Here is a 25,724-nt window from a genome sequence, read left to right as displayed (position 1 = left end):
AAAAATGAATTTAGAACTTTGCCAAATTTTAAGAGTTCGCTACTTATGAGTCCCACCTGAAACATGTAAAAGTAACAATTTCTCATTGGCTTACTATGCTCAGCATAAATAGTAGCAAATCACATCTGGTCTTGCTTTGTTGTCTTTGTGATTCTGTGATCCCAAGAGCTGTCTATTAAATAAATTACAAGCTCCCTGTGCTTTCAGAGCTAAAGTCCTCTAGGATGAGAATTGAACCGTATTTCTTACCAGAAGATAATGAGAGGTCTGATATTGCTGCTATAGCTTTTGAAATCATACAACTTTCAAAACATACACATCCTTCAACTTCTGTGAGGGACCCTTCCGAGGAGTGTAAGAAACATGGAGAATGGAGTGTAAGAATGTTTATGTGATCCAAGTAACCTATTTGACTGCCTTTTCCACTGGACAAAGCTGCAGACACCTTTTTCTGGAAGTAGGGTGGCAACTATGCTGAGTTTCAAACAACAAATTTAAGGCAGTTAATTGGTTTTGTTCTTCACTTGTACAGCTGTTTATTATATCACAAAGTATCTGTATTTGCATTAGGCCAAGGTTTTGTGAACATTTGCTTCATAGATTTGCACAAGAAATATTGTACCAAGAGAAAAATACATGATTGTAGAAACATAGAAATGGGTTGCAATATATATTTAAAAAAAAAAATCAAATGGCTGTCTATTTAGAACAGAATTTTATTTTTTAATTTTTTTTCCAAAAAACAAAGGCATTTTTTTTTTCTAGCTCACTCAACTTAAAGGTGTAGTATGTAGTTTATATAATCAACTCTTATACATAATAACTTCTTACTTTGAGGAATTATGATTAGATAAAGAAAATGGAATAACCTACATTACATATGCATCTACAACTAATTTGCATGATGTATAATTTCTCATGTTGTACAGGAACTTTTTCTAGTTATAAAATCTGTTGTATTATACATGCAGGCTGCGTGATGGAGTTTTGCAGGATTGGACAGAGGCAAAATTAGAATGAAATCGGTGGTTAGTGAAGAATGTATTGAGGGCAGACAAAGGAAGAGCTGCTGAATCTGTGTTTTTGTAGGCTCTGTAAATTGTAATACAGCAGGTTGCACTAACAGGCAGTATGTAAACTATAAGCAGGAAGTTCTGTATGCTGGCCTGTGACTCGAGGATTGCATTTCATGTGTTATCCCATGCACAAAATGAGTCCTTTGTTCCTGCTTCTGTTCTCATATCAGAGATTATTGTCTGAGGTCAAACTGCATTTTTCCTACAACATTTGAAACAGTTTCTTGCTATCTATGATATAATGACAGATAATCAGTGCTGCTGGTTAAATACACATTTAATAATCTTGTCACATTTTAAAAAATATTTTTATAACCTAGAAATATTCACTGTCCTCTCCTGCAATAAGTTGTGTTGTGTACATACCAAACCATGAAAACTACTGTTACCTGCAATATGCTGTTAACTTTCTGACTTTGGTAGCTGCCTGGAGCTGTGTATAAAATAGCATATAACTTACAAAATGTTACCTACAGCTGCTTTATAATAACGACTTTATAGTCATTATATATATGTCTTTATAGTAACGACTAACCAAGAGCTTTTGTATCTTCACCTTTCTACACATCCTGTGTTCCTTACTCTTTTTAGCTTCTGTAACTTCTTTTGTTTGGAATGCGAGTACCTCTTCTGTTACAATCACAACTTGTGAAGTGGCATTGTACATGTGGGTGTAATATTTAAAGAAACCTTGGAAATAATGATCTACTCTGTGTTAGAGAGAGTTTTGGAAAAGATTAACTCCATGTTTCCTGTTTCCATAGGAAAATGTACTGCTTGTGAATATCTGCATTATGTGTTTTGTAATCCCAAATGTGTAATAGGAGAATATAAATCTACAACTTTATGTTGTGTAACATGCTGTGTATTATTCTGTTTCTTTTAGGTGCATTTAAAATATCATATGATGGGGTTGTCCTGCTTAACATAGAACCTACTAGCGGAGTGGTAGAGCCGAAATCTATAAAGATGGTTAAAGTGGATATCTGCACAGATGTACCCAGAATCATCAAAGAAGTGATAAAGTGAGTGTATGACTGAAGAAATCCAGCTCTATAAGTTATGTTTTTGTCTGTTATTAATTCTAGTCTTTATTGTGCATGTTTATTTAAAAAAGTTAAGACAGTTGCTGTCTTCCACATTTATTTTTATTAAATCAATTTGATGATTATGTTATCTCCACAGAACAATGATGCATAAATTGCATACCTGGCTGTGTTATTAAAGACCTCTCATAAGTTGTGATGATATAGATGTTTGCACATCTCTCAGTGTACGACTAACCAAGAGCTTTTGTATCTTCACCTTTCTACACATCCTGTGTTCCTTACTCTTTTTAGCTTCTCTAACTTCGCTATTTTTCTTTCGGCTCTGTGTTTCAGAAGTCTTAGAAACATGATGTCCTTTGGTGTATCTTATTTTAAATGGAGGGGATGTATTTGCAACCACTAACTCTTTTAAGAATAGACTATTTTTAAATGCCTACTTTGTCTCTCTACAAGTGGTGAATATAGACTTTTTAGGAGGTTCCAGAATTTGGAAGTGGATACCAATCCAGAAAGTCCTTTTCAATCCTGTTTTCTTATAATAGTGAATAAGGTGTGGCTGGGTATTTTTGAGAGGGTGGGGGTGTTTCCTGTTTTGTTTTTATTAAGATATATGACTTAAATAGTTCAGTTCTTGCTGTTCTTGCTTTTTGTAGCCTGTTGGAAAAGAAAATGAAAGGAAAGGAGAAAAATTCTCTTAAGAGTGCCTGGCAAGACAATATCTGTATTTTGCCACACAGTTACATCCTCCTTCATATGATATTTTCTTTGGTTACTGAGTTTCAACCTTTTGGTTGGAAAGTGAAAGGCAGAAAGCATGACCTTTGCTGTCCAGGCTACCACCACTGTTTTCTTCACCCCATCTTGGTTAAATGGCTACTGTCTCCTGCAGTCTCGTAGGTAGTTTATCTATTAAACTGAAAGAACATAACTACACAGAGCTCGGATTTCATCCTTCACCCATTTCCTGCCTTAAATTCTACATAATTCTGTCAGTGAATTTGGCATTTCTTAGTCATTGCTATATCCTTTAGACTAAATGAAATCTCAAGTTTCCTTGTCAAGCCTTGCACGTATATCTAAATATATGTGTATACCTGTGTGTGTATATGTATTTAAACAAACAGGGTAATACTGAAAGTCTTACAATGGGTATTTGACAGGAATTTGACTTGGAGAAATAGTACAGTTTTGATGAAAACACCCTGGTTATTCCCATTTGCCTTGTCCTCTAAGCATTTTTCTTCTATGTGCAAGCAAAATGCTTTTCAGAGGAGTCTAATTTTTTTTTTTTTAATATTTCTTTTCTGTCTTGGAGAATCTCCTAATCACAGTTCAGAAGTTGAAAGATGATATATTTAGAGAGTTTGAGATCCTCTCCTAGATCCCTTGTGTAGTTGTACATGTGACTATTCAAAACAAAGATTTTATTCTTTTTTTTTTTAGCTCAGAGGCTAGTTGATTCTATTAGAACAATAACTTATATTACTAAATTTGATTTTGTGCAACAAGAACAAATATGCTTTGTTCCAGTAGAATTCTAATAACAAAGATTTGTACAATGTGTATATAGTCCTTTGGTGTTTGTGGTATCATCAAAACCAAGCATTCAGGCAGGAACAGCAGCAGTTCTTTTACGCTTATTCAGATGAACTTCTAGCTCCAGTTGCCTAAGACAAAATTACTAAATATATGCTGAAATTGGTATCTAGATACAAAGATTCTCAGAAATAAGTGCAGTGTATCATCTGTGGACTTCTGATTCTTTTGAGATGTCATTCCTATTGTTTGAAATGCTAAAAAAGGAAAAAGGGGAAAAACTCAAAAAGCTCTCCAAAACTTCACCATGTATTGTGTGATTCTTCCTGATTGGTAATATTCCTGTTAGGTATCACATTGTCAAGTACACTCTTCCCTAACCACCCCCGCCCCCTCCCTGCTTAGTTTATCTATGGAAAGCCAGTGATTTAAATGTTCTGATTTGGTTCAGTTTTGTATAGGTTCTAATATAAACCAAACTAATTATTTCTAACACTTTTCTACATTACCTATTGCTGCTTGCTACTCTTACTGACAGAGTGGAGTTGGAAGGTCATGGCTGCACTGAAGTATGGATCAAAGCTGTTGTGGTTGAACGAGTTCTTAAAGTTCTAGGAGTGTCTTGTGGAAATGTATTGGAATGCATTAACTTTGGACCAGTTTACTTTGGGTCTTCAAAGACTGAACAAATATCTTTATACAATGAAAGTCCTGAGTGTACGGACTGGGTAGCAGTACTGGAAGACAATGCCATTGGAGGAGAGATGGTAAGAAACTATTCTAGTTTTTATTTTAGTTAAAAACTTGTTTTCATTTCTGCTTTAGCATTTTTTTGTTACTTAACATTCATCTTCTAGTACTATGTCATACTATTTCCTGATCAATAGGCTTTCTGAAACTTCTGTCCAACCAACAAATTTTTTTACTATAATTTAACCTTGGAATTAAGTTTTTCAGATATTTCTGCTTCACTATGTGACATCTTAACCTTAACAATGTTAAGTACATCCCCTGGGTGTTGGTTTTTTTTTTTTTCGTTTGTTGTTTTTCTTGAGTGGATTTGCTTGAAATCCTACTGGATTTCTTATAATTTAGTAGGAATTATCAAAATATATTTTGGTATTCTATGATGTTAAGCATGTGTAGTTTCACTTTTTTTTCTTGGACAGTGAAATCATCTGAGTGAGCATCATCCTTAAAAAAGGGAATTCAGAATATTGACATGAAATTGATGTTTAAAAATTGATTAATTAGCCATGTGATATGTAACTATGTTAGTGCTATTACTTACATTATATCTTTCTACTTTTTTGTGAAAGATATCAAAATGTATGTATAGGGAAAAAAAAAAAAACAAACAAGCCACCAAACACAAAAGTGGAAGCAGAACAGGCTGAACTATTCCATATTTTGATTATTTTTTAGGGGACAGATCTTCAGAGGAGTGCAGATGCTGTTTTACAAGACTTGAGCCTCAAAAATAGGACAAGAGATATAGATGTTTCCACCTTGATCTTGTGCATTCCCAACCAAGGAACCTTGCAACCTTATGAGAAATCATTGGTTACATTGTGCTTTAGTCCAAAGTGAGTGGTCCAAATTAGATACATGCACACAAGTTGATTGGTCTAAACTCTTCTGTAAAGAGCTATGTTAGAGAGAATAATTTGAAGTTAAAGTGTCTGCAAATTTTTTTCTGAATGACTTTTTATGTATTTGTGTGTTAAAAGAAATTGCTTGGCATGATACCACAAATGAGAAAGCAAAGTCTGAAGTGATTATCTAGGAGATGTTTTATAATATATTAAGGATGTATTTGAACTAAGAATTGGTTAAGCTTGTTTTGTGAGAACAAGAATTTTATTAGATTAGATTTCGCCAAGGGAACTAGTTGTAGCTCCCATTAAACATGTTGAATCTCTAAAGATTGTTGAGAGAGTTCTACGGTGTCAAATTAAGTGCCTTTTTAATGACTGCAGAGTTATTTCATAAAGATATAGTATATGTGCAGCATTAAGACAATGTATATATTTCATCACCAAAAGACTGAAACATTTTGGAGAGCTTTCGTTCCATTGAAAAAAAAGTAAGCACAAAGGAACATTTCTTCTTCACAAAAGAAAAAGAAAATGTGCTCTTGCCCTTTCCCTTACTTAAACTCTAATTACAAGTGATTATTATGCATGTAATATTAGTTTAGAAAACTTGTAGGCTGGAAAAGATATCAAATGACTAGTATATAAGCATACAGATATTGTTGAGCTTAAATTTGTTACTGTTCCATTTTCTGAAAGGAAGTATAAAGACCATTTGTTCAAGCTGTAACCAACAGCAAAGAAGCCAGACTGGATGATGAAAAACAAGCCTTGATTTTTTTTAATTTTTTTTTTTTGTGGGTTGAGGTGTCTTTGGTTTTTGTTTTGTTGGGGTTTTTTTTCCCCATCTTGTAATTAGAGATTATGACTCTTACAGAAGATTTAAAAGGGACTTTGGAGTAAATGACTCATCACTGAAACAAGATTACGTACTGTTTCTGAGATTTGAAGCTGTTGGGAATAAAGATGGCTATCTGCAGGCCCTCAATGATGGCACAGCATTCACAGGTACGTCATCAGAAATGTATAGTCACCATCAGAAATGTATATATGGATGATAAAACTGTGTATTTTGATTTTTTTAATTTTTTTTTTTAATTTCTTCATCATAGTTTTATGGGAAACCTGTGTTTACTTTATTTATATCAATACAGATAAATTATTGTAACTTACATCTTTAATGCTTTAGCACCAAAAACTTCGAACAGTGAGTAGAAAGAAAGAGGGAATAATGCATGTCATGGGTACACCTGCTGGTAGTGAATACCTGGGACTTATAAATGTTATTTATAAATGTAAATATTTGGAGAATATAAAAAAGACCCCATCCATTTGCAAGTCACCAGCACTTTGGTAATACCAGTTTTGTGCATTTTCAGGTGAATATTTGATCACCCTCAACTTCCTTAATGAGGGAATATGTTATCTAACAGCCATTATAAGTAAGCATGTCTATGTTAAGTTTATAGAAAATTGCATTATATATCATATTGTATTATGGTATTATTTTGTTTTTGCAACCATATAACTACAGTATGACCTTTCTGTTTGTAAGCCAATAGGTGTGTGAGGGTTTTTTTGTTTGTTTATTTTTTGTGTTTGTCTAATATAGTGAATCATCCGCATCACATGGAGTTAGCCTTGACAGGTTCTGGGCTTCCTGTCATGTTAACTTTTAATCCAGGACCAGTTATTAAGTTTATGGACTGTTATTTGGGTGAACAAACACAAGTTCTATGCACACTCAGAAATGAATCTGAGTCCCTTCCAGTAACATTCAGCTTCTGCAAGACCGCTCACTTTAATATTTTTCCTGAAAAAGGAAAAATTAAAAAAAGATCTGCAAAGGTAACTAACTCTTTCTCTTAGATTATGTAGAAATGCAGATTACTTTACAGTGGACAGTGGTGGAATTTCTTGAATGTAAACCAGAACAATTTCATTTCAGTAGCCATGATGTTTAATATCAGCCAAACATATAATTTTTTTCCTTATGTAGAGTCTTTGAATGCTCTTTCCTGTATTCCAGGAAGCAGCAAGTGTTATTTTAAATTTCAAAAAAATAATTGTAATACTGAAGAAACTTTAGCCAGGTTTTTCCTGGCTTTAAAGTTTTTTGTAGCTCACTGACTTGAGAAGCATTGGTTCATAATAAAACCTTTGCAGGATCCTTTTGATTTTTTTTTTCAGTAAATCAAAAATACTTGAGTAAGATAACATTTATTTTAATGGAAGAAACTTTGCCAAACTTAAGTCAAATATGGAAACATCCATAATTTCATAACCTGGAACTCAGGGCACAAGAGAGAACAAGTTGTCCCAGAAATGAGCAAGTGAGACTTGTTCTGATGTGTAGCAGTTTTCTATTTCCTTATATTGCTAATTTATGTGTGACAGTTGGCATACTCTAAAAGCCCAGTTTTGAACACCTATCTTAGAATTAAGTGTGGAGAGAAGTGACTCAATTAAACAGAATTACACAGAACTTTTCTCTTTGCTTTTCTGCATCATATGTCTCATAATGACTTTTCTTTTCCAGGATGTGATATTTTCATTTTCTCCCCATCAAATAGGAACATTTAAAGTGAAGCAAGTTGTTGATATCATTGGTACAGGACTAGAGAATAATAATTTACAGGTTTCGAAGACGAAATCTTTTCACCGCATGTATTTGAGCTTTATTGGTGTGTGCAAATCTAAACAGAAAAACATTCTATTCAAAGTTAATCCTGGTAAGATGCTAAAAAGATAAGTGACAAGTGATAAAATGTTTTAAAAGTACATTTTTTTAACATTATAGTAGAGATTTTTTTACTATTTTTAGTTTGTTTTTAAAAAATAATATCTCTTTGGGACTAGAAGGAATGCTCAATTGTATGACATATACTTATGAGAGTATAAAACAATAGCTAAAATAATGGTAACATCCCCCCCCCAATATTTTAACAAAAACTGAACTATTAAAGCATAAATTTTCATCGTATGATTATTTAACTTTTATAAATCAGAAAATAAAGGCTTCAGTTTTTGGCAGCGATGCCATTACACAGTGCTAATATGTTTCAGTTGTAAGTAGAGAGACTGGTAAAGCACAGAAAGAAGTTAGGAGAGACAGGGTATTCTTTATTGATTGAAAGTTACTAGTGCCAGGTGAATTTGCCAGTTAATACAGCCTGCTACCTGTCCCATGTCCATTGACTCTTCCCATCCTGTGAAGCCTGTGCCAGCATAAAGAATCTTTCAGGATATGTAATAATTAGTCTCTAATATCTTCCTCGTGTTCCTAACCACTTTACAGTAGATTTGACTAAGCCTGTCACTGGATTTTAAAACCAGTCATGGGAAACGTAGCTTTTTCTAGCATCAAATATGCCATAGCATCTGCAGGTAGTGTGAGTGCAACGGCGCTGTATTGTACAGTGGTGCATCTGGTTTCTGTGTGTAGGTAAGGAGGGGAGCTTGAATATTCCTTAACTGACTGATGTCCACTCGAAGATGTGCTCACTAATGAAAAACAGCAAGGCAATACCCATATTTCTCAGAGAGTGCACTGGGAAGTAAAAAGAGGAAGTCATTGGAAAGTCAGGATAAAATGTTCTTTCTACAAGTATCAGAATGGTTGATAAGCCACTGGACATTCCTGCTACTTTCAGGAAGGTATTTCAAGTCCATGGCAATCAAGAATTGATGAGAAACTAAAGTTTTGCAGGCTCTGGGTTTTATTGTTGAAATCTAGAACTCATGCAGTTTTCCTGCTTCAGAAATACAATTAAAATATGTTTCTGTGGATCAAAGATTTAATGTAGTATTCAAGTTTTGTCAGCTTTTCTAAATGCTCTTGCCTGACATTTGCTCTATTAATGTCCCCATTCTGCTCCTGTTTGCAGGTTTATAAAGAGGTTATGAGGGGTAATTGTGCTCTATAGGCTACTGATATCTGTGTTTTGCTTTTAAGCTTTATTGAAGCGTGGAGGGAAAGTGAGTTTTTTCAGATCCTATGTAGATGGTCTCTATATCTTCCTGTTCTCTTGTCCCAATCTCTGTGGATGAGTATGTGTACTTGTCTCTCTGCATTCGGTGGAGGGGGGAAGAGACTGGAATGAAGCTTCTTGCAAACTGTGCCTCCCTGGGCAGTAGAAGTTGTAATCAGTCCTATAGCTTGGAGGATGGAAAATAGTTTGGTGTTTTTTCTTTTTTTTTTGCCATTTTAGAGTAAAGTAAGGTTAATGTGGGTAAAACCAATATGTGTAGTATAATGTATCAGTTTTTGTACAGGTGAGGGAGGAAGGGGCAGTTGAGGAATGGATTTACTTATTTGTAGTGCTGTTTTAAACATGTGCTTAATGTAAGGAGAGGTGAGAAAACACATGGCCTAGTTTCTGTCATAATTTTTCTCTTTAATGTGTATGTGCTTTTCTAAAACTAGAGTGAAAAAGATCTGAGCTCTCTTTTTAGTTGTGCTAGCTTGGGAGTTCTTTGTTGAAAATCATGCCTGTGTTTGCAGCCCTTAAGACAAGCTTTAGGACACTGTGGACAGTGTTGTGACAGAGGCAGCTCTGAGTGTTTGGTCATGTGCATGTGCAAGACAAAATGTCACAGCTGGACATAGTAGTAGTGGTTTGGGCTCTAGTATTTGTTAGACTGTGATCTAGGCCAGGGAAGGCAGTTGGCTGTTAGTATGGTCGCCTTCCCCCTTGTTTGAGAAAAACATGATGGGATGGGTGCCTGATTGTTGCGCTGCTGGGTGGACCAGTATAAATGAAGAAATATTTTTCTGATACTTTGAATTTTGTTTAGAAAGTATTAGTGTAAGTGTATGTAACGTTTTATTTGAATTTGAAGGTATAACACCAATGATTTCCAATGCAACTGGACAGTTTGTAGCTGATGGGACAGGATGGTACACTGATACAGCACCTGTGGCAATACTTAAATCCACCCAAACACAAATTCATACTCATCGGATAAACAGGAATTGTAAGGGTGATGCACTTACAGCTTTTCCTAATGACCGTGCAGCCAGTATTAGGCCTAGTGAACGGAATAAAAAGTACAGGTAAAAATTATGTGAATATAATATTTAAAACCACACATTTGTATATACTGTATAGTAGATCAAGATTGGTTACTCATATGATAGTTTACTGTTGGGTTTTTTTTTATAGGCTGAAAGGTCTTTAAAATTCATTGCATTCTGCTTAACCTTGAGCCTCATGCACATAAACTTCTTGAGTTGCTTTTCTTACATGAAACTTCAAATGTAGCTATTACAGTTTCAGTATTTCATTTTTATGGTTGCCTTTACAAGGTCAAATACTAATAATCAGCTGTGATAAAAAGAATATTTGCAATGAAATATGTATATAGCAAAATCAATGTGTTTTCATTCTAACAAGACCCAGAACCATTTCATGCATGTAGCAAAACTACAATTCTCTTTAAATGTTTAGGACTATTTTCACAAAGACTGAAAGATATAATTATATAGATCCGGAGTTTTCTTATACTGACTGTGAACGATTGTCAAAAGAAGCACATAAGGAATACTACGCAGACTTCATTTCTAGTTTAAGACAGCGTCGTTTACAGAAAGATGCTGCTAGGTAAGACTTTGTTTAAAGGATAAATACTCAGTATAAAGGCTTATATGAAAAATATGTGTATATACGTACAGGATTAACTTAGTGATACTAGTCATACACCTAAATTGGTTCCATGCTGAAATGCTTATGGTCTTGGGGCCTTCATTTATAATGCATTCAAAACCTGTTTTGTTCAAATGTTCATTTAGACACGTAGAGATCACTTCCTGGGTAAAATGTAGGGAAAGAGGCATGGAACTTGAAATTAAAATGAACTTAAAATAAGATGCCAAGTCTTAAGAACAGTTGGTTAAGGTTAATAGGAAAACCATAACATTGATTCTGTTGGATTGTCTTTTCTTTTTATATAACAAATTGGACGTATTTCCAACTAGCATGTCTAGCTCACCCAAAGTGATGGATTCAGTATGTAAATTATGATATAATTTGTGGAATGAAACAGAGAAGGTTAAAAGATTATATTGGTCTTCTAGCCTTATCTTGCACAAATTCATGAAGTAAGAATTTACTATATTTGGTTGGTATATTGTGGAGCAAAATAATGGAAAAGAACAACTGACAGCTCTGCTACTTTTAAAAGTTTTTGTTTGTTTTTTTTTTTTAAACAAACAAACAAACACCCCCCCCCCCGAAGCCTCTAAAGCAAGAGGAGTAATACCTTGTGTTAAGTTTGCAAGGCCCATTATTTAAAAATTAATAAGGCCAGTGGATTATTCTTGTAATCACAATTTACCTTGCTCTGCTTATATACATCATGATTCAGACAAGGCCTGCAGAGCTGGATTTACTTTATTTTTATGCATGTGCATGATGTATGGCTTTCTTGAAAGGAACTGGTGTTGTGTAGTGGATGAACTGTTGTTTATACGACCATAACACATATATTCAAGGTGTATTGCATGAAGAGCAAGAACAGAAAAGAAAATTTCACAGTTATCAGATGAATGTCACTGTTACTATCAAACATAGTGATAATTTTCTGAATATTTGATACAAAACATCTGTGTAAGATCTCTGGAAGTTTTAAATCTCTTGGTTGCAGGTGAAATTGATTGGTTGGAGTTGAACTTTGACCAAGAAAAGTTAATTGCTCTGAAAATTAGGCTGTTAAGTGGTCCGGTTCAGACATATACAATTAAAGGATCCTTTGTAATCTTGGCATTTGCTAACTTTTAAGTGCTTGACTCCAGAATATCATTGTTCTTTAAAAGGTATTTTAGACATGATATAATATTTATATTTTGGTAGCCATAGTGCTTGCAACCTATTTAGCTAAGCAGTTGTCACAAAATGTGCAACAGATGTTAATCCTTGCCTAAACAATACAATAAAAGACTTTTCAAGGCATTTTCTGTACTTGAGGTTTTTTTAATAATGAAACTTTCCTACTTAAAATATTATTTGTTATGTTTAAAAGTCTTAAATAATTTAATGTGTAAACATGAAATGCTCAAACTTCTAGATTTACATATTCTTTTTTTTTCCCTCCCCTATAGGCAATTTTATATTTATAATAATTCTGTGAGCATAGGCCTTAAACCAGCTGAAGGGCTTGTGTCACCAAAGATTTCAATCACAGATTTTCACAAGGAGAAGCTACAGTTCAGAATGTTTCCTTTAGATGAGAATTGCCTATTAACTAGTCAAAAATTGGCAGCAGTTGGTTCTAAATCTTCAATCAAAGAAGTAAGTTAAATGCTTGAGTAGTAATGTAAGCATAATGTGTTTACCATATAAAAAAGCATAAGAATTTTGATTCCGCGCTGAGAAGATGTCTTATGCTTATCACAGATTTGGAGTGGGCTTAGCGCTATGCCATATTCTATCCAGGAGAAGGAAGATTGTAGTCTAACTTTGACATCCAAGCAGCTTCATCAAATATTCATTGGTAAGATTTTTAATTTGGTTAGTAAATGCATATAGTTGTTATAAAAGCACTTATTTATAGTAACACAATTTATGTTCATGATTGATTGTTCACCATGAATAGAAAATAGCTTAATTTGGTGGCAGCTTGATATCTATAGTAGTGTTTAACTAAAGCTTGTACTCCTCAGAAGACACTGAGATGTAAATAGGTATGAACATATAAAAGGAGAGCTTCCTTTAAAGACTACTCATAAAACAGCCTATTACAGAGAAATCAACAAAGCATAGTATGAAGGTTACTCATACACTTATGCCTTGTTATTGGATAGTATCTGGACCAGCATTAATATCAGGAAGATTCATGGGAGTGTTCAAAATATTTCTGGGAATTAACAGCGATACCCCAAAAACGTAAAAATTCTTCAGGATCCTCCTTCAAAATAATTTCAGTGGAATGCTCTGTGATGGGGAGTATCACCTTCTAAAGTCTGTGACAGACTCATCTATTAACAACACTTGGTACTAAAACGGGTCTATTTTAGGGTCATTTTTTCCCAGTAAAATTATGTAGTAGCAAAGTGAAAATTTTCAGTACTTTCTGGGCTTTTTTTTATTTTCAATGAAGCCAGAACTTGAATAGTGTAGCTGTGTATACTGATACACTTGGGAAAAGGTAGAATAAGATAAACATATTAATACAAAACTCTAAGTACTTTTTGTAAGATGTTTGATTAGTGCCATAAGCACTAAAGTTTGCAGACCAGCATAAAAAATGGTGATAGCGGTAAATAAAGTAGTGTGATAATTCTGTCATCATCAAATTACGTGAGTTATTAAACCAAATGGTCACACATCAGGGAGCATATAAGCACTTAACAGGTTAAGTGCATAAACTTTCAGTGAATTGCTGGTTCTCTAGCCATTTAAATACCTGATTAATAAAAAGAAGTATTTATGATTATTAATAATGCCTTTAGTAATTAGCACATTGCTTTTCCTTTTTTTAATAGCTGTCTAACAGACAGAATTAAGAAATAAATGTTGGTGGTGGCTTTTTAGTTGTACTACTGAAAATATTCACAGAACTTACTTGCATGGTACTTACTTCCAAATTTTAGTGTGAATTTGTTCTGCTACAGGATTGTTCTAGATGACTAATTCTGTAATTTGAAAAACTAAAATGTTTTGATCATAATGTTTTAGTAGTTATGCTTCCTTCCATTAACATCCACTTTTTAATGTTGAATATCTTTATTTCTTTTATATTCCAGGTCCTTCTACTATGGATTTTGGTGATGTTTGTGTGTATTCTACAACAGCCAGAAAACTGCACATCATCAATAACTTGTTAGTTCATATATGGATACAAATTGAGATTGAAATTGATGAATTACAGCAGACGGGTCCATTGTCTCAGGTTGTGCCTCCTCTTACAAAGACTCATATTCCAATTGTATTTGAGACAAACACTCTTGGAATATTTAAAAGGTAAGGCTTGTATTTGTCTTGATTTACATGTTTTCTTTGGAGTAGTAGAATAAAAAGTATCATGTGTCTTGTTTAAAGTCAGTGTAATTATGATAAGTGTTAATGGTGTACACTAGTTTATGGTGATACTGCAATAATTAATGCAGTTTTATGTTGCAAAATTTTGCTAGTATAGTAATGTTTCATAGGGTTTAAAAAAACCCCAACAAACTGTATGAATGAAGCTGTCAAAAGTCAATATAACCACAGGTATATCAGGGAAAATAGTTTGCTTTTACAGTGTATTTGTTAAGATACATTTTATGGACAATACTGTGCTCTTTCTGGCATAGTGTTGCATTACCCCATCTATGCTCAGATCTTTTGATGCAGCTCATGGGTAAATGTATAGGCAAACTGTTTTTTGGCCTTCTGGTATGGAGATGGAGCTCTCACTTTACTAATGCTGTTAAAATGACTGTATGAGGTTGATCATCCTTTGGGACGATCTTCACTTTTGACATAATTGAAGTTGTATGCAAAACAATTACAAGTTGCTTTCTCTTCTCAGTCTTAACTGTGTGTTCACAATCAATTGTTTTGTTAAGTATTTTCTTGCTAATGATTATATTTCACATAAAGTTTACTCTGACTACAACATAATATATATGTAAAAATATTGAGAAATATGTATTTTTATGTTACAGGTCTTTCACTTACACAATAAACAACCAACACCTTGGGCATGTGCTGGTAGTTGCAAATGCAGTGTCTGTTGAACTTGAGCTGTCTTCACGGGAAGTGATTTTAAATCCTATTCCTGGCTACCTAGCAGAGACAGAATTTAGAACAACTGTCAGGGTATACAATTCCAGAAACCATCCTGCTGAGTTTACTTGGAAACCTATAATTACAGATAGAGGAACTGCATTTTCTATACGTCCAACCAAAGGTATACTGTGCAAATACAGTGTGTGTGCACGTGTCTTAAATGTCAAAAATGTTAAATAAGACAAACATTCAGCTGACACTATAAACGGTATTTTTTTAGATTTGGGTCAATATCAGTGTATCCCAAAAGTCGTATCGGATCAGAGTATTAATACTGTAGTAGCACTCCCTGTATAATCCCTACTGAGTGCATACTCAGTCCAGTTTGTTGTCTCCATGTCCACCCAGCAGCACTTATGTAACCATTTTTCACAGCATGGATTGCTGATATTTAAGAAGTGAAGCAGCTATTTAATGGCAGTTAGTAATATCATACAGCTTGTCAGGACAGGAAATTTTCCAAAAGGACTGTATGAATGAAGCTGCAAGAAGTTGATGTAGACAGTCTGAGTGACACAAATGGAGTTCAATCTGGGATTAGTTTCCACTTGCATTATGGATCAGTATTTGTTAGAAATGTGTGAGACATCAGCTTTTACCTTCTTTCCTTTGAAAGATAGTGTTCTGCAGGAGTATGTTGGAGCTCCGTTATTAAAGAACTGCTAACTGAATTGGTATTACACTGTTCAAACAAGATTTGGCTGGATCAGGAACTTGGTGTGCTCTGATTCTTGAGAAGAGATATTTCTGCTGATATGAGTTCAGACTCAATTGCAAGCAAGAAAATGTATATGGTCTTTCCCAAAATTGTTATTATTCAAGAAGGATAGTCTGTTCTTTTATTTTTTTTAAATGTTGACTATTTGAGTAATTCATGGCTAAAAATACTAATGAAATTTGAGTATATTTTACTGCAGGATACTAATAAACAGATTATGCAATTGTCATGAGAAATCAGAAACTAATTTTACTTAATTCAACATGCTGTTCAACACCTTTTGAAATGCAGGCTTAGTATTCAGCAATAGAAGGTCATTTCGCTTTAATGTGCTTAAGTTACTTCTAGTTATACAGTGTAATTAGATAATTGTACATGGGTATGCTATAACGTGTAAATTATGCTCATTTATTTAGGCTTTGTGGAGGCCTATAGAGATCTGGAGTGTGAAGTTGTTTGGCATCCAGGGTTCAACTCTCCAGAAGAAGGAGAATTCAACTTGTGTGTGCGTGAAGGAAACACAATTAAGTTGAAATGTTTTGCAAAGGTAACAATTCATAAAGCAGATCTAGAGAAGCAAAATGTGTGTGGGTTTTTTTTTAACACAAGTAATTTCTTAAATATTTATATTATTGTGTATTCAGAAAATTATTTTAATTTCACATGGCTTCTATTTGACATGTTTAAGAAAAGAATATTGCTCCAAAGACATAGAAACATAGAACTGTTTAGGTTGGAAAAGACTTTTAAGATCATTGAGTCCAACTGTCAATCCTGCCTAATAAACCAGTCCTGAAGTGCCTTGTCTACGTGCTTTTTGAATACGTCCAGGGATGGTGACTCAACCACTTCCCTGGGAAGCCTGTTCCAATGCCTGATAACCCTTTCAGTAAAGAAATTTTTCCTAACATTCAATCTGAACCTCCCCGGGCACAACCTGAGGCTGTTTCCTCTTGTCCTATCACTTGTTACTTGATAGAAGAGACCAGCACCCACCTCGCTACCCCCTCCTTTCAGGTAGTTGTAGAGAGCGATCAGGTCTCCCCTCAGCCTCCTCTTCTCTAGACTAAACAGCCCCAGTTCCCTCAGCTGCTCCTCACAAGACTTGTGCTCCAGGCCCCTCACCACCATCTTGGTTGCCCTTCTCTGGACACGCTCCAGCCCCTCCATGTCTTTCCTGTAGTGAGGGGCCCAAAACTGAACACAGCACTCGAGGTGCGGCCTCACCAGTGCCCAGTACAGGGGGACGGTCACCTCCCTGCTCCTGCTGGTCATGCTATTTCTGATACAGACCAGGATGCCGTTGGCCGCCTTGGCCACCTGGGCACACTGCTGGCTCATATTCAGCCGGCTGTCAACCAGCACCCCCAGGTCCTTTTCCCCAGGCAGCTTTCCAGCCACTCTTCCCCAAGCCTGTGGCACTGCGTGGGGTTGCTGTGACCCAAGTGCAGGACTCGGCACTTGTCCTTGTGGAACCTCATACAATTGTCTTCGGCCCATCAATCCAGCCTGTCCAGATCCCTTTGTAGACCCTTCCTACCCTTGAGCAGATGGAGAAAGCAAGACAAAGACAATATGCTTTTTTCTTGTTTTCAACTATATACTTCCTTTGGGACCACAACTTAGTGGTCCTTGTATATTAAGTGGTAATTGTTCTTCTTGGCACGCATAGTTTAGCCAAGCAAAGGTTGAGACGTGCTTGAGAAGGTGGTATGATAGTTCTTTAGGTATATAGTACAGGGGTAAAAATCAAGGTGTGTGTGGGAAGGTATGTTTCAGAGCTTCAGGGTAACAACAGGCTGTTATGTAATTTTGTATTGTTATTTGAATATGGTGCTTGATACTTTGAAAAGCAATGTCCTGGATAGTCTTCTAAACAGCGAAATTCAGCTTAAATTAATCATTTGTTATCATATGTTACATGCCAGGGAGTGTGAAGGAGACAGATTTTTTTTTTTTTTTTCTTCACTGTATTCTACTGGCTGCATGCTCTAGAACTTCCATTTTGGGAGCCAAGAAAACTTTCTCCCTTTTGATGTGCCTGCTTTCTCTTTTATTCCCCCCCCCCCCCCCCCCCCAGTAGCTTTTTTGCTTTTTTTCTTCTTCTTTTTAAGCCTTGGAAATTGCCATATGTAAAACAGGATGTGTGTAAATTAGAATAGTGGCATTTCTACTGCTATTAAAATTTCTTGTCCTGATCACACATTTAGGATTAAAAAAAAAAATCATGGAGCTTGTGCTGTTAAATTAAATTTAATTAAAATATTTGTCTTGAAATTAGCCCAGAAATATCTCTGGGACTCTGTCTGTTCACTTTAAATCTAGATAAGTTCAATATATTGAGTAAATCTTGTCTCACATTTAAACTGTGTTTGTCTATTTGAATACTTTAATTTATGCATTTCCACAAGTATATTAGCTCATTATGTAATGAAAAGAAAATTAGGCTGAATTATTTATTTGTACTTAGTATTATGTTATTTAGTCTGTTTGTTTTCTCTTCTTTTTTTATAGCTTGGTACTACTAAAGTTCAGTTTATGGAACAAAGGATACCCTTCAGTCATAGTCCAGTGGGTTTATCTACTTGTAGAACAGCCATTCTTCAAAACATAGGACACAATCATGCTTACTTCCAAGTAAATGAAAATTATTTTTAGCATATTTGATTTCTGGGGGTGGGGAGAAAGGAAGGGAGTTCATTTTATCAGATCATGTTACAGTTTTCTGTTCTCAGTTATTAGATACACAGCTACTTAATTTTTTTGTTTGGTTTTCTGAATAAACAAGGTTTATGTGAATAGGAATTCTGTCCCTCTGTCAAATTTGGATTGATGGATAGATGGACTGACAGACAAGCAAAGTGGTGAGGGTAGAACCACATACTGGTGTACTCTGTGAAAAAGCAGTTACAGCTTGGATGGGTTTTGTATTTTGAGAGACAGAGCAAACTGGCTAGTCATCCTATTCATACTGGCTGCCCGGTCAGTGCATGCATAGACCCAGGCTGGTCACAGCAAATGTGATTACTTTGCTAGAGTAACATCTGAGAGGAAGATAAGCTGTATTATGAATTGGTTAAGAGATGAGATGGATGCCAGAGTGGGTAAAGACGTAATACATGAATTAGTATGAAACCTAATCTCATTTGTTCTCCTGACCACAGATGTGATGATCACAGATTATTTTGCTTTACTAAATTAATTTTCATTTAAATCCTCAGAATTATTTTACTACGTTATTATGGTACTAAGAAACTTGATTAATTTATTTTGATTTATACCATATTTCTCTGTTTATCAACTGGGCATTGTAATAATAAGTATTATTACTACACTCTTGGAGGATGGGCCTGAAGGAATAAAATCAGCATAATCAATAAGACAAACAAGCAAACATACCCGGCCTTTTAAGCCTTCACAATTACTTTTAAGCCAAGAGATGGCTGGTTGCTCTTGGTCATTATCACTTGTGTGTGATATCTGTTTGGAGTGCATTAGAAGAGAACAAATTCTATTTTTGTCCTTAATAATTGTGGGCAAACTGAATATTTACTCCTAGTATTATTACTGAACTTCACAGTATTAGGATCGTGTGTCCCATCTTCTAACTGTGAATGTCAAAAAAGAAGTTAGGAATTTATCTGTCTCTGAAAAAATGCTTTGCAGAATGTTCTGGAGACTTGCTAGATAGCGAGTCTTAGTTTTAATAACTTCATGAAAACAACCCAAAACCCAGACTCTGAAATTTCCAGCTGATGTGCAAAAATTATTTCATAGTAGAAACTGACAGTCAACATATTTAGGAATCTGTTACTTTATTTTGTTTGCCTGTATTTTTGCCCCAAACTTCTAAGTCCAAGTTAGCATGATATGTTATGAAGGTTCTCCTTGTAGGAATATAAAATCTTCATGGTAGATATATTGATATTTAAAAAAAACCCCAAACCAAAACACTCTCCCTCCCTTTTTCAGTATTATTAATGCTTCATGTTTGTGTTTGAAGGTTCTTGATTCAAACCCACTGCCTGGAATGCTGATCACCCCTTCTGAAGGGGTGATACCTGTGGGAGGCCATGCTGATCTCAAAATCTGTTTCACTCCGAATGCAAAAATGAGTTTTGATACGAGAGTGGAGGTATGCAAAACTGGAAGAACTTTGTCTTTTGAGTGTTACATTGTGTGTCTGTTTATGTGTGGAGATGTGTGTACATTTGAGCATCTTCTGGATTTTATCTCCAGTGTTCTAATGCTTTTTAAGGAAAAAAAGAAAAAAGGCTTTCTTAAGCAGTTGATGGCTGCTATAATCTATTCTGTTATTTTCTCTCAGTCCTGCTCTGAAGTATCAAAACAGCCTCTTTGTTTGAGCTGTTTCATATAATACCACTGGCAAGCTGTTGAAACTAACATGTGATTGTCTTCAGGCGATCATGTAGACATAACTGCAGTTTTTATGATCTGTGGAGGAGCAGGACTGGAATACTGTAGTGTCTTTAATTTCTTGACTTCTTTTTGTGGTCATCTCAGGGATGGACTCAGTAGTAGATTTGATTTGATAATAGTGCAATAAACATCTAATCCTATTTTGTTTTCTGCATGCCTGCTACCTGAACTTGTCCTTGGTCAGATAAGTGAGAATAGGGAAAAGGATGCTATCATGGGGCTGATCTTTGCTACCTTTTCTGACTCTAATCCTGGATTCTCCATCTTCTGTGGCTGCCTACGTTATGTTTACTAAACTTAGTTTCCATTTCTTTTTTTCCCACTTCTAAAACAGATTTAGTGTTGCTCAGAACAATAGGATCTACTTTGTACCAGCACTTCTGTCCAGCAATTTGTGTTGCAGTATACTTTCCAATCCTCACAGCTGCTGAATAGATCTAACCCATCCACTCAGCTTTCTCCTGTTGGAGAAAACTGTTCATTCAAGTGATACAGCCTCCTGCAACATTATTTTTGTCTGCAGAAGACTGGTCTTTCCTAAAACTTTGTTGGTTTTTTTGTTTGTTTGTTTGTGTTTTTTTTTAAATTGACAGCTATGACTATCCCAGATATCGTATGCCACAGAGGCATGATTGGTTCTTCTTTGAAGCCACATCTCACTGGAATCTGTATATATATGTTCAGAAAATGAAGGCATTTTCTTTACCTCTATATTTCCATAACAAAAATGCTTTATATTATAAGGGCAGAGTTATTTTCATATTTTCATTACAAATTATGCTGAATGTCTCTTTCCACTCTATATCTGTGGGGTAGGTGTTGTTTTTTTTTTTTTCTTTCTTTTTAAACTTTTCTTTTCATGTAATTATGACAGATTTGGTGAGATAATGATGTTAAAAAGGCCTTGTCAACAATCACACTGTTGTCCATTCACTTAGGTAGCAGTGCGAAATTCAGGAGTACTAGGACTTAGGATTGGTGGATTTGTAGAGATCCCTGAAGTAAACATTGATGTGGTAAGTGAAGAAATTGTAGCAGTTGGTAAAATTGATACTGTTTTGCTTTATCTAGATGTCTAAGTGGCTCATCCCTACTTCATATTTCTCATTTTTTCCTGTACTAACTTCCTGAGAAAATTATCAAAGAGAAGAACTTGGGAAGAGAAATTAAAAACTGAGTGTACATACAACAGTTGCACTAAATGATAGCTGACAGCTTTAGCTTTTGAACTTGATAATCCAGAAAAAGTATGTTTAAAAGGGAGAGGATTTCTGTAAGGTAGTTATAGGAAAAAAATGCAATAAGAGGGAGAAGGAATCCACTGATCTGTTTACTGAATGATGAAAACTTTCCTGATGGTGTAACTGGACTTATGTATTGAATTCTAAACTGTTGTGTTTTATGTCCTGGACAGATTTTAAAGATAAGGTTTATGTAAGACAATTGATTAACAAAGACTGTTATTGTGTTATAAATTGTGAATCTTTGAACAATTATATTTTTTCACATTCTGTTCAATTATAAACTTGACTTCACAGTGCTTTGACCTGATTTTTTTTTCTTTAAACTTACAGGAACTATTTGACTTTAGTGGTGTTTATGTCGGCTCTACAAAATCAATTCCCTTTTTGCTGCAGAACAAAGGACAAGCGTGTACCAGAGTGGAGTTTGATTTTTCTAAGTATAAGGATTTTAAATTGAATGCTAATGACCATTCAGGTATTTGCTTTTGCTATATCAGAATTTTAATTAGATAAGGAATGGATAATGCTAAGAGAAAAATCTGTCAGACTATTTCTGGTATACAAATTTTCTGATTTAAGAAAACCTAAAGCAATTATTTTACAAGTGCTGCTTAATATAAATTAAGAGGAGACATTTTGGTTTGCCTGTAAAATGACATTTGCCAAAAATAAGCATTTGGAAAATGTCAGGTTGCCTGTAGATTTTTTTTCTTTTTTTTTTTTTCTATAGATGCTAAAGTATGTTTAAAAAAAAAAAAAGTTTGAATACCCTCTCACCAGTTCAAATTCAAAACCCCCACATTTAAAAACACAAAGCAAAGCCAAAGAACTCATTTCCTATTCATGGGCTTTTACCCATATTTTGACAATATTTACCCTCCAGTAAATTCATCATGAGTATAAGGGTCCGGACTTCCCTGTTTTCCTAATGGTACAGGGTGTCTGCAGGTTAATCACGGGACCTCTGTTCTGCCTGATGCCCAACTCAAAATGACATTAGGGCAATATGTGGAATTAGATTGCTATTCTTTGTTGTTTTGATAGAACTAGTGCAGATTCTTATCCTTGATTCGTTGTTCATCCTTTTTTTTACCTCAGTCCTGGAATCTCCTTTGCTGTTACAACATCTTTATTCATGTGAGAATTTTGCAGCCTTGCTTATATGGCCTCTTGTCCCTGCAAACTCAGGAAATCAGGACTCTCCTTTGCAAGATTGTAATATTATTTGTATCTTTATGTAGAACTATGTGTGGATGATGATAAAAATAGATCTCATAAGAACAGAGGGGTTTTCTTATCATGTGGTGGACTTCAAAGGGAAGGTGAGGGCTCCTGGTTAGTCATCTTAACTTGGAAGAGAAATGTAAGACTGTCTACAACAGGCAACTAACTAGCCAGCATGGGAATTGACTCATTACACATAATTTCTAGATCGGAGTTTGTGCTTGAAACAAGTAATGTGACATCCAGTCAGGTCCAGTACTGTTCAGATGGTGAATACTGGATGAATACTGATCCTGGTGTTTCAGGATAAGTACTGATCTCAGAGGAATGTTACCTTGTTTGTTGGAAACCCATGCTTCTGCCAGTGCCTTAAAATTGGACATGAAAGTCTGAAAAATGAAGCAAGCCTTACTGGTAAACTTCTGTAGTGTAGATTATGCCTAAAGTAATTCAGAAAAGCAGTTTCAGCCAACTATTTTTCTCCCTGTGGTATTAGTTTTCATTATTTAGTTAACTATTTTTGCCTAACACTTTTATTCAAAGGTAAATGTCAGTGGTTTTTTTCCTGAAATATTGTATTCTCCCAAATCAATAACTTTAATTACAGTTTCTGTTGATTAACACTTCTCAAAATTACCTGCAGAATCCATGTGAGAAATACTGTATTAATTTGTAACTTTGTGAGAAATGTTTACCATAGAGATATCTAGATACCTAAGACTGGAAATCACTTTGAAGTACTGCAGCTATTACAAAGTTGATATTTAGTGTGACAACATCTGTAATTTGATTCTGAATTTTGTTTGACAGTGGTTGACTGCTGTTCTTCAAAGCCTTATTTGTATTCGGTTAACTTAAAGGGAAAGTCAGCTTTGCAATGCTTGTTGTCCTTCATGCCAAAAGAGGTAGGTTTATGGGGCAGTGGTGATTATGCTAAATTAAAAGCATGCTCTGTGATATTTCTACAGTGAAAGAATATAGACGTTTTAGATGCACATTTTAGTGTGTACAATAGTTTTATAATAGTAATCCAATTCTTAAGAAAACAAGTTCTGAAATAACCTTTATATATCTCTTGCTGCTTTCCTTAAATGTTTGTGTACACAAAGGAAAAAGACTTTGTCAATTACTTAAAAATGGAAAAGGTAAAAACTTAAGTTGAAATGTCTTACCACATATTCATTAAATCATTTGACAAACTGGCAGCCATTTTCTTTTTGCAGCTATTAGTGCTTTAACTCTTAGATGACCAAGGGACTGCAAAAGTAGAGGAGTTTTGTGTCATAAAGACTGGCAAAGTTTCTTTCCGACTGAGCTATTTGAGGGAAATATATTGAAGATATGAGACTTTATGGGTTAGTTTTATATCAGGAAAATAGTATTTTATTGGCAGTAGGTGTCAGTAGAAAGCGCTATAGCAAACTGTAAATCTAAACCTATTGAACAACACTTAAGAAATGAAGGGTTTGGGGTTTCCACATATTTGGAGAACAATGAACTTGAAGAAAACTTAGTCTTTGAAGTTATGAACCTGCTTTAGAACAAGCAGCTGGGGACCACTTCTACAGCACATAAACCTGTTGCATTAGCTGCATTTTTACCTTAAAAAAATAAATTAATATCAGAGACAATGCATCTTGGAAGGGTCAACAATATTCTTTTTTCACTTTTCCCCCCTCTCTCCTTCCCAGCACTTTAGGTTTTGAATAAAAGGGAATTCCTTTGTTCAAAGCATCATTCAAATAATATTTGCGTATTTCAGGCTGTGTCTGGTAACACTGGTTTTCTTCCTCTTATTACTGTCAGCTTAGATTCTGGGTACACATGGAAGATCTTGTGAAGTAACTGATGGTGTGAATTCATAGCACATTCACTGCTCTGAGACAATTTTTCCTGGCAGAACATGAGTCAATAGATTCATTAAAAAATGAGCTATTTCAAACCAAATTAATTTCCTCCTATAGCATAGCAGGCCTTGAAGTTAGGGTAGAAGCAGTAGATGTTGTATCTTTAAGTATCTTGACACTGTCTGATGCAGCGTTCTCATAAACAAGGTAGTCAGATTTAGAGTAAATACAGTGTTGGGAAAGTATGTAGTAGTTTGCAATATGGTACATACAGAATATCACCCAGTGACCTATTGTCAAACTGGAGAGAAAGTCAGGAAGGAAAAATGCTGAAATTTTCATTTAAGTAGGAAGGGTCAGTAATAGAAATGCAGACTAGATAATGCTGTTGGAGTATTCTGTGTATGGCACCATAGATCACAAGCTGAACAAGAATTAAGAGTAGAGGCAGACACCATACTGATTTATATAAATAGGAATAATGTTAGTAAAACAAGTAAAATAATTATTCTAATCAGTGCTGATAACACTTCACGTGCAACACTTTTCCCATTTGGGATGCCACACTTAAAGAAAGAAGTGGGAAAATTTCCCTTGGAAAGAAAGTCCAAAAGAAAGCAATGGAAATGATCAGAAGTCCTGAAAGCACAAACTGTGTAAAAAATGGAACTAACTTCCAATATTCTGTGGAATATATTTTATATATGCTTGTTCACTGCAGTAGATAGATAATGAGTAGTGGGTTTAGATTGCGCCAGGTGGATTAGATCAGATATAAAAACTCATTGTAGCAAAAGGAGTCAGATATTGGAATAAATTACCTGATAAGATATCTCCATTATTGAAGACTCTTAAGAAGGGGTTGGACAAGCATCACCAGAAATGCTTCACTCTGTCCCAAGTGAACAAGTCATCTGTCAGACAATCACATTTATCCATTGTAAAATCATATTCTAACAGCATGTTGTTGCTCCAGAGACAAAATTCTGGCCCCACTAAGGCCAGCGTTAAGGCTCTTAGTAATTATAACAGTACTTTTTAGTGGCTCTCTTTGCTAAGTGTGAAATTCAAACCAGTTAAACAATAACTAATACAAAGGGATATAGATTTTTGGCTTAAAATGATGAAATTGGAATGTGGAAAGGCTAGCTTCCCATATAAATAAAAAGAAATGCATAAAATAGTGTAGGGCCATGTAAAACAAAAATGGGGAAAAGATCGATTG

At 35.0% G+C, this 25,724-nt stretch overlaps 1 protein-coding gene across 1 annotated transcript in view; it reads left to right on the top strand.

Moving 5' to 3' along the window:
- Window positions 1-25,724, top strand: part of CFAP47 (cilia and flagella associated protein 47) — a 329,354-nt gene that overhangs the window by 8,741 nt on the left and 294,889 nt on the right. Inside the window, exons 4-21 of the mRNA XM_075033536.1 lie at window positions 1,963-2,101; window positions 4,200-4,428; window positions 5,087-5,247; window positions 6,134-6,285; window positions 6,869-7,104; window positions 7,796-7,988; window positions 10,099-10,312; window positions 10,707-10,859; window positions 12,356-12,545; window positions 12,651-12,747; window positions 14,000-14,216; window positions 14,903-15,147; window positions 16,161-16,291; window positions 18,259-18,381; window positions 19,748-19,879; window positions 21,123-21,200; window positions 21,759-21,903; window positions 23,463-23,557. Of these exons, the coding sequence (XP_074889637.1) occupies window positions 1,963-2,101; window positions 4,200-4,428; window positions 5,087-5,247; window positions 6,134-6,285; window positions 6,869-7,104; window positions 7,796-7,988; window positions 10,099-10,312; window positions 10,707-10,859; window positions 12,356-12,545; window positions 12,651-12,747; window positions 14,000-14,216; window positions 14,903-15,147; window positions 16,161-16,291; window positions 18,259-18,381; window positions 19,748-19,879; window positions 21,123-21,200; window positions 21,759-21,903; window positions 23,463-23,557 (2,930 nt within the window). The remainder of the gene's footprint in view (window positions 1-1,962; window positions 2,102-4,199; window positions 4,429-5,086; window positions 5,248-6,133; window positions 6,286-6,868; window positions 7,105-7,795; window positions 7,989-10,098; window positions 10,313-10,706; window positions 10,860-12,355; window positions 12,546-12,650; window positions 12,748-13,999; window positions 14,217-14,902; window positions 15,148-16,160; window positions 16,292-18,258; window positions 18,382-19,747; window positions 19,880-21,122; window positions 21,201-21,758; window positions 21,904-23,462; window positions 23,558-25,724) is intronic.

Source organism: Buteo buteo, chromosome 8 (assembly GCF_964188355.1).
Source record: "Buteo buteo chromosome 8, bButBut1.hap1.1, whole genome shotgun sequence".
NCBI classification, from domain to species: domain Eukaryota; kingdom Metazoa; phylum Chordata; class Aves; order Accipitriformes; family Accipitridae; genus Buteo; species Buteo buteo.
The sequence above is the reverse complement of the archived record's forward strand: the minus strand, read 5'-3'. Positions and strand labels throughout refer to the sequence as shown.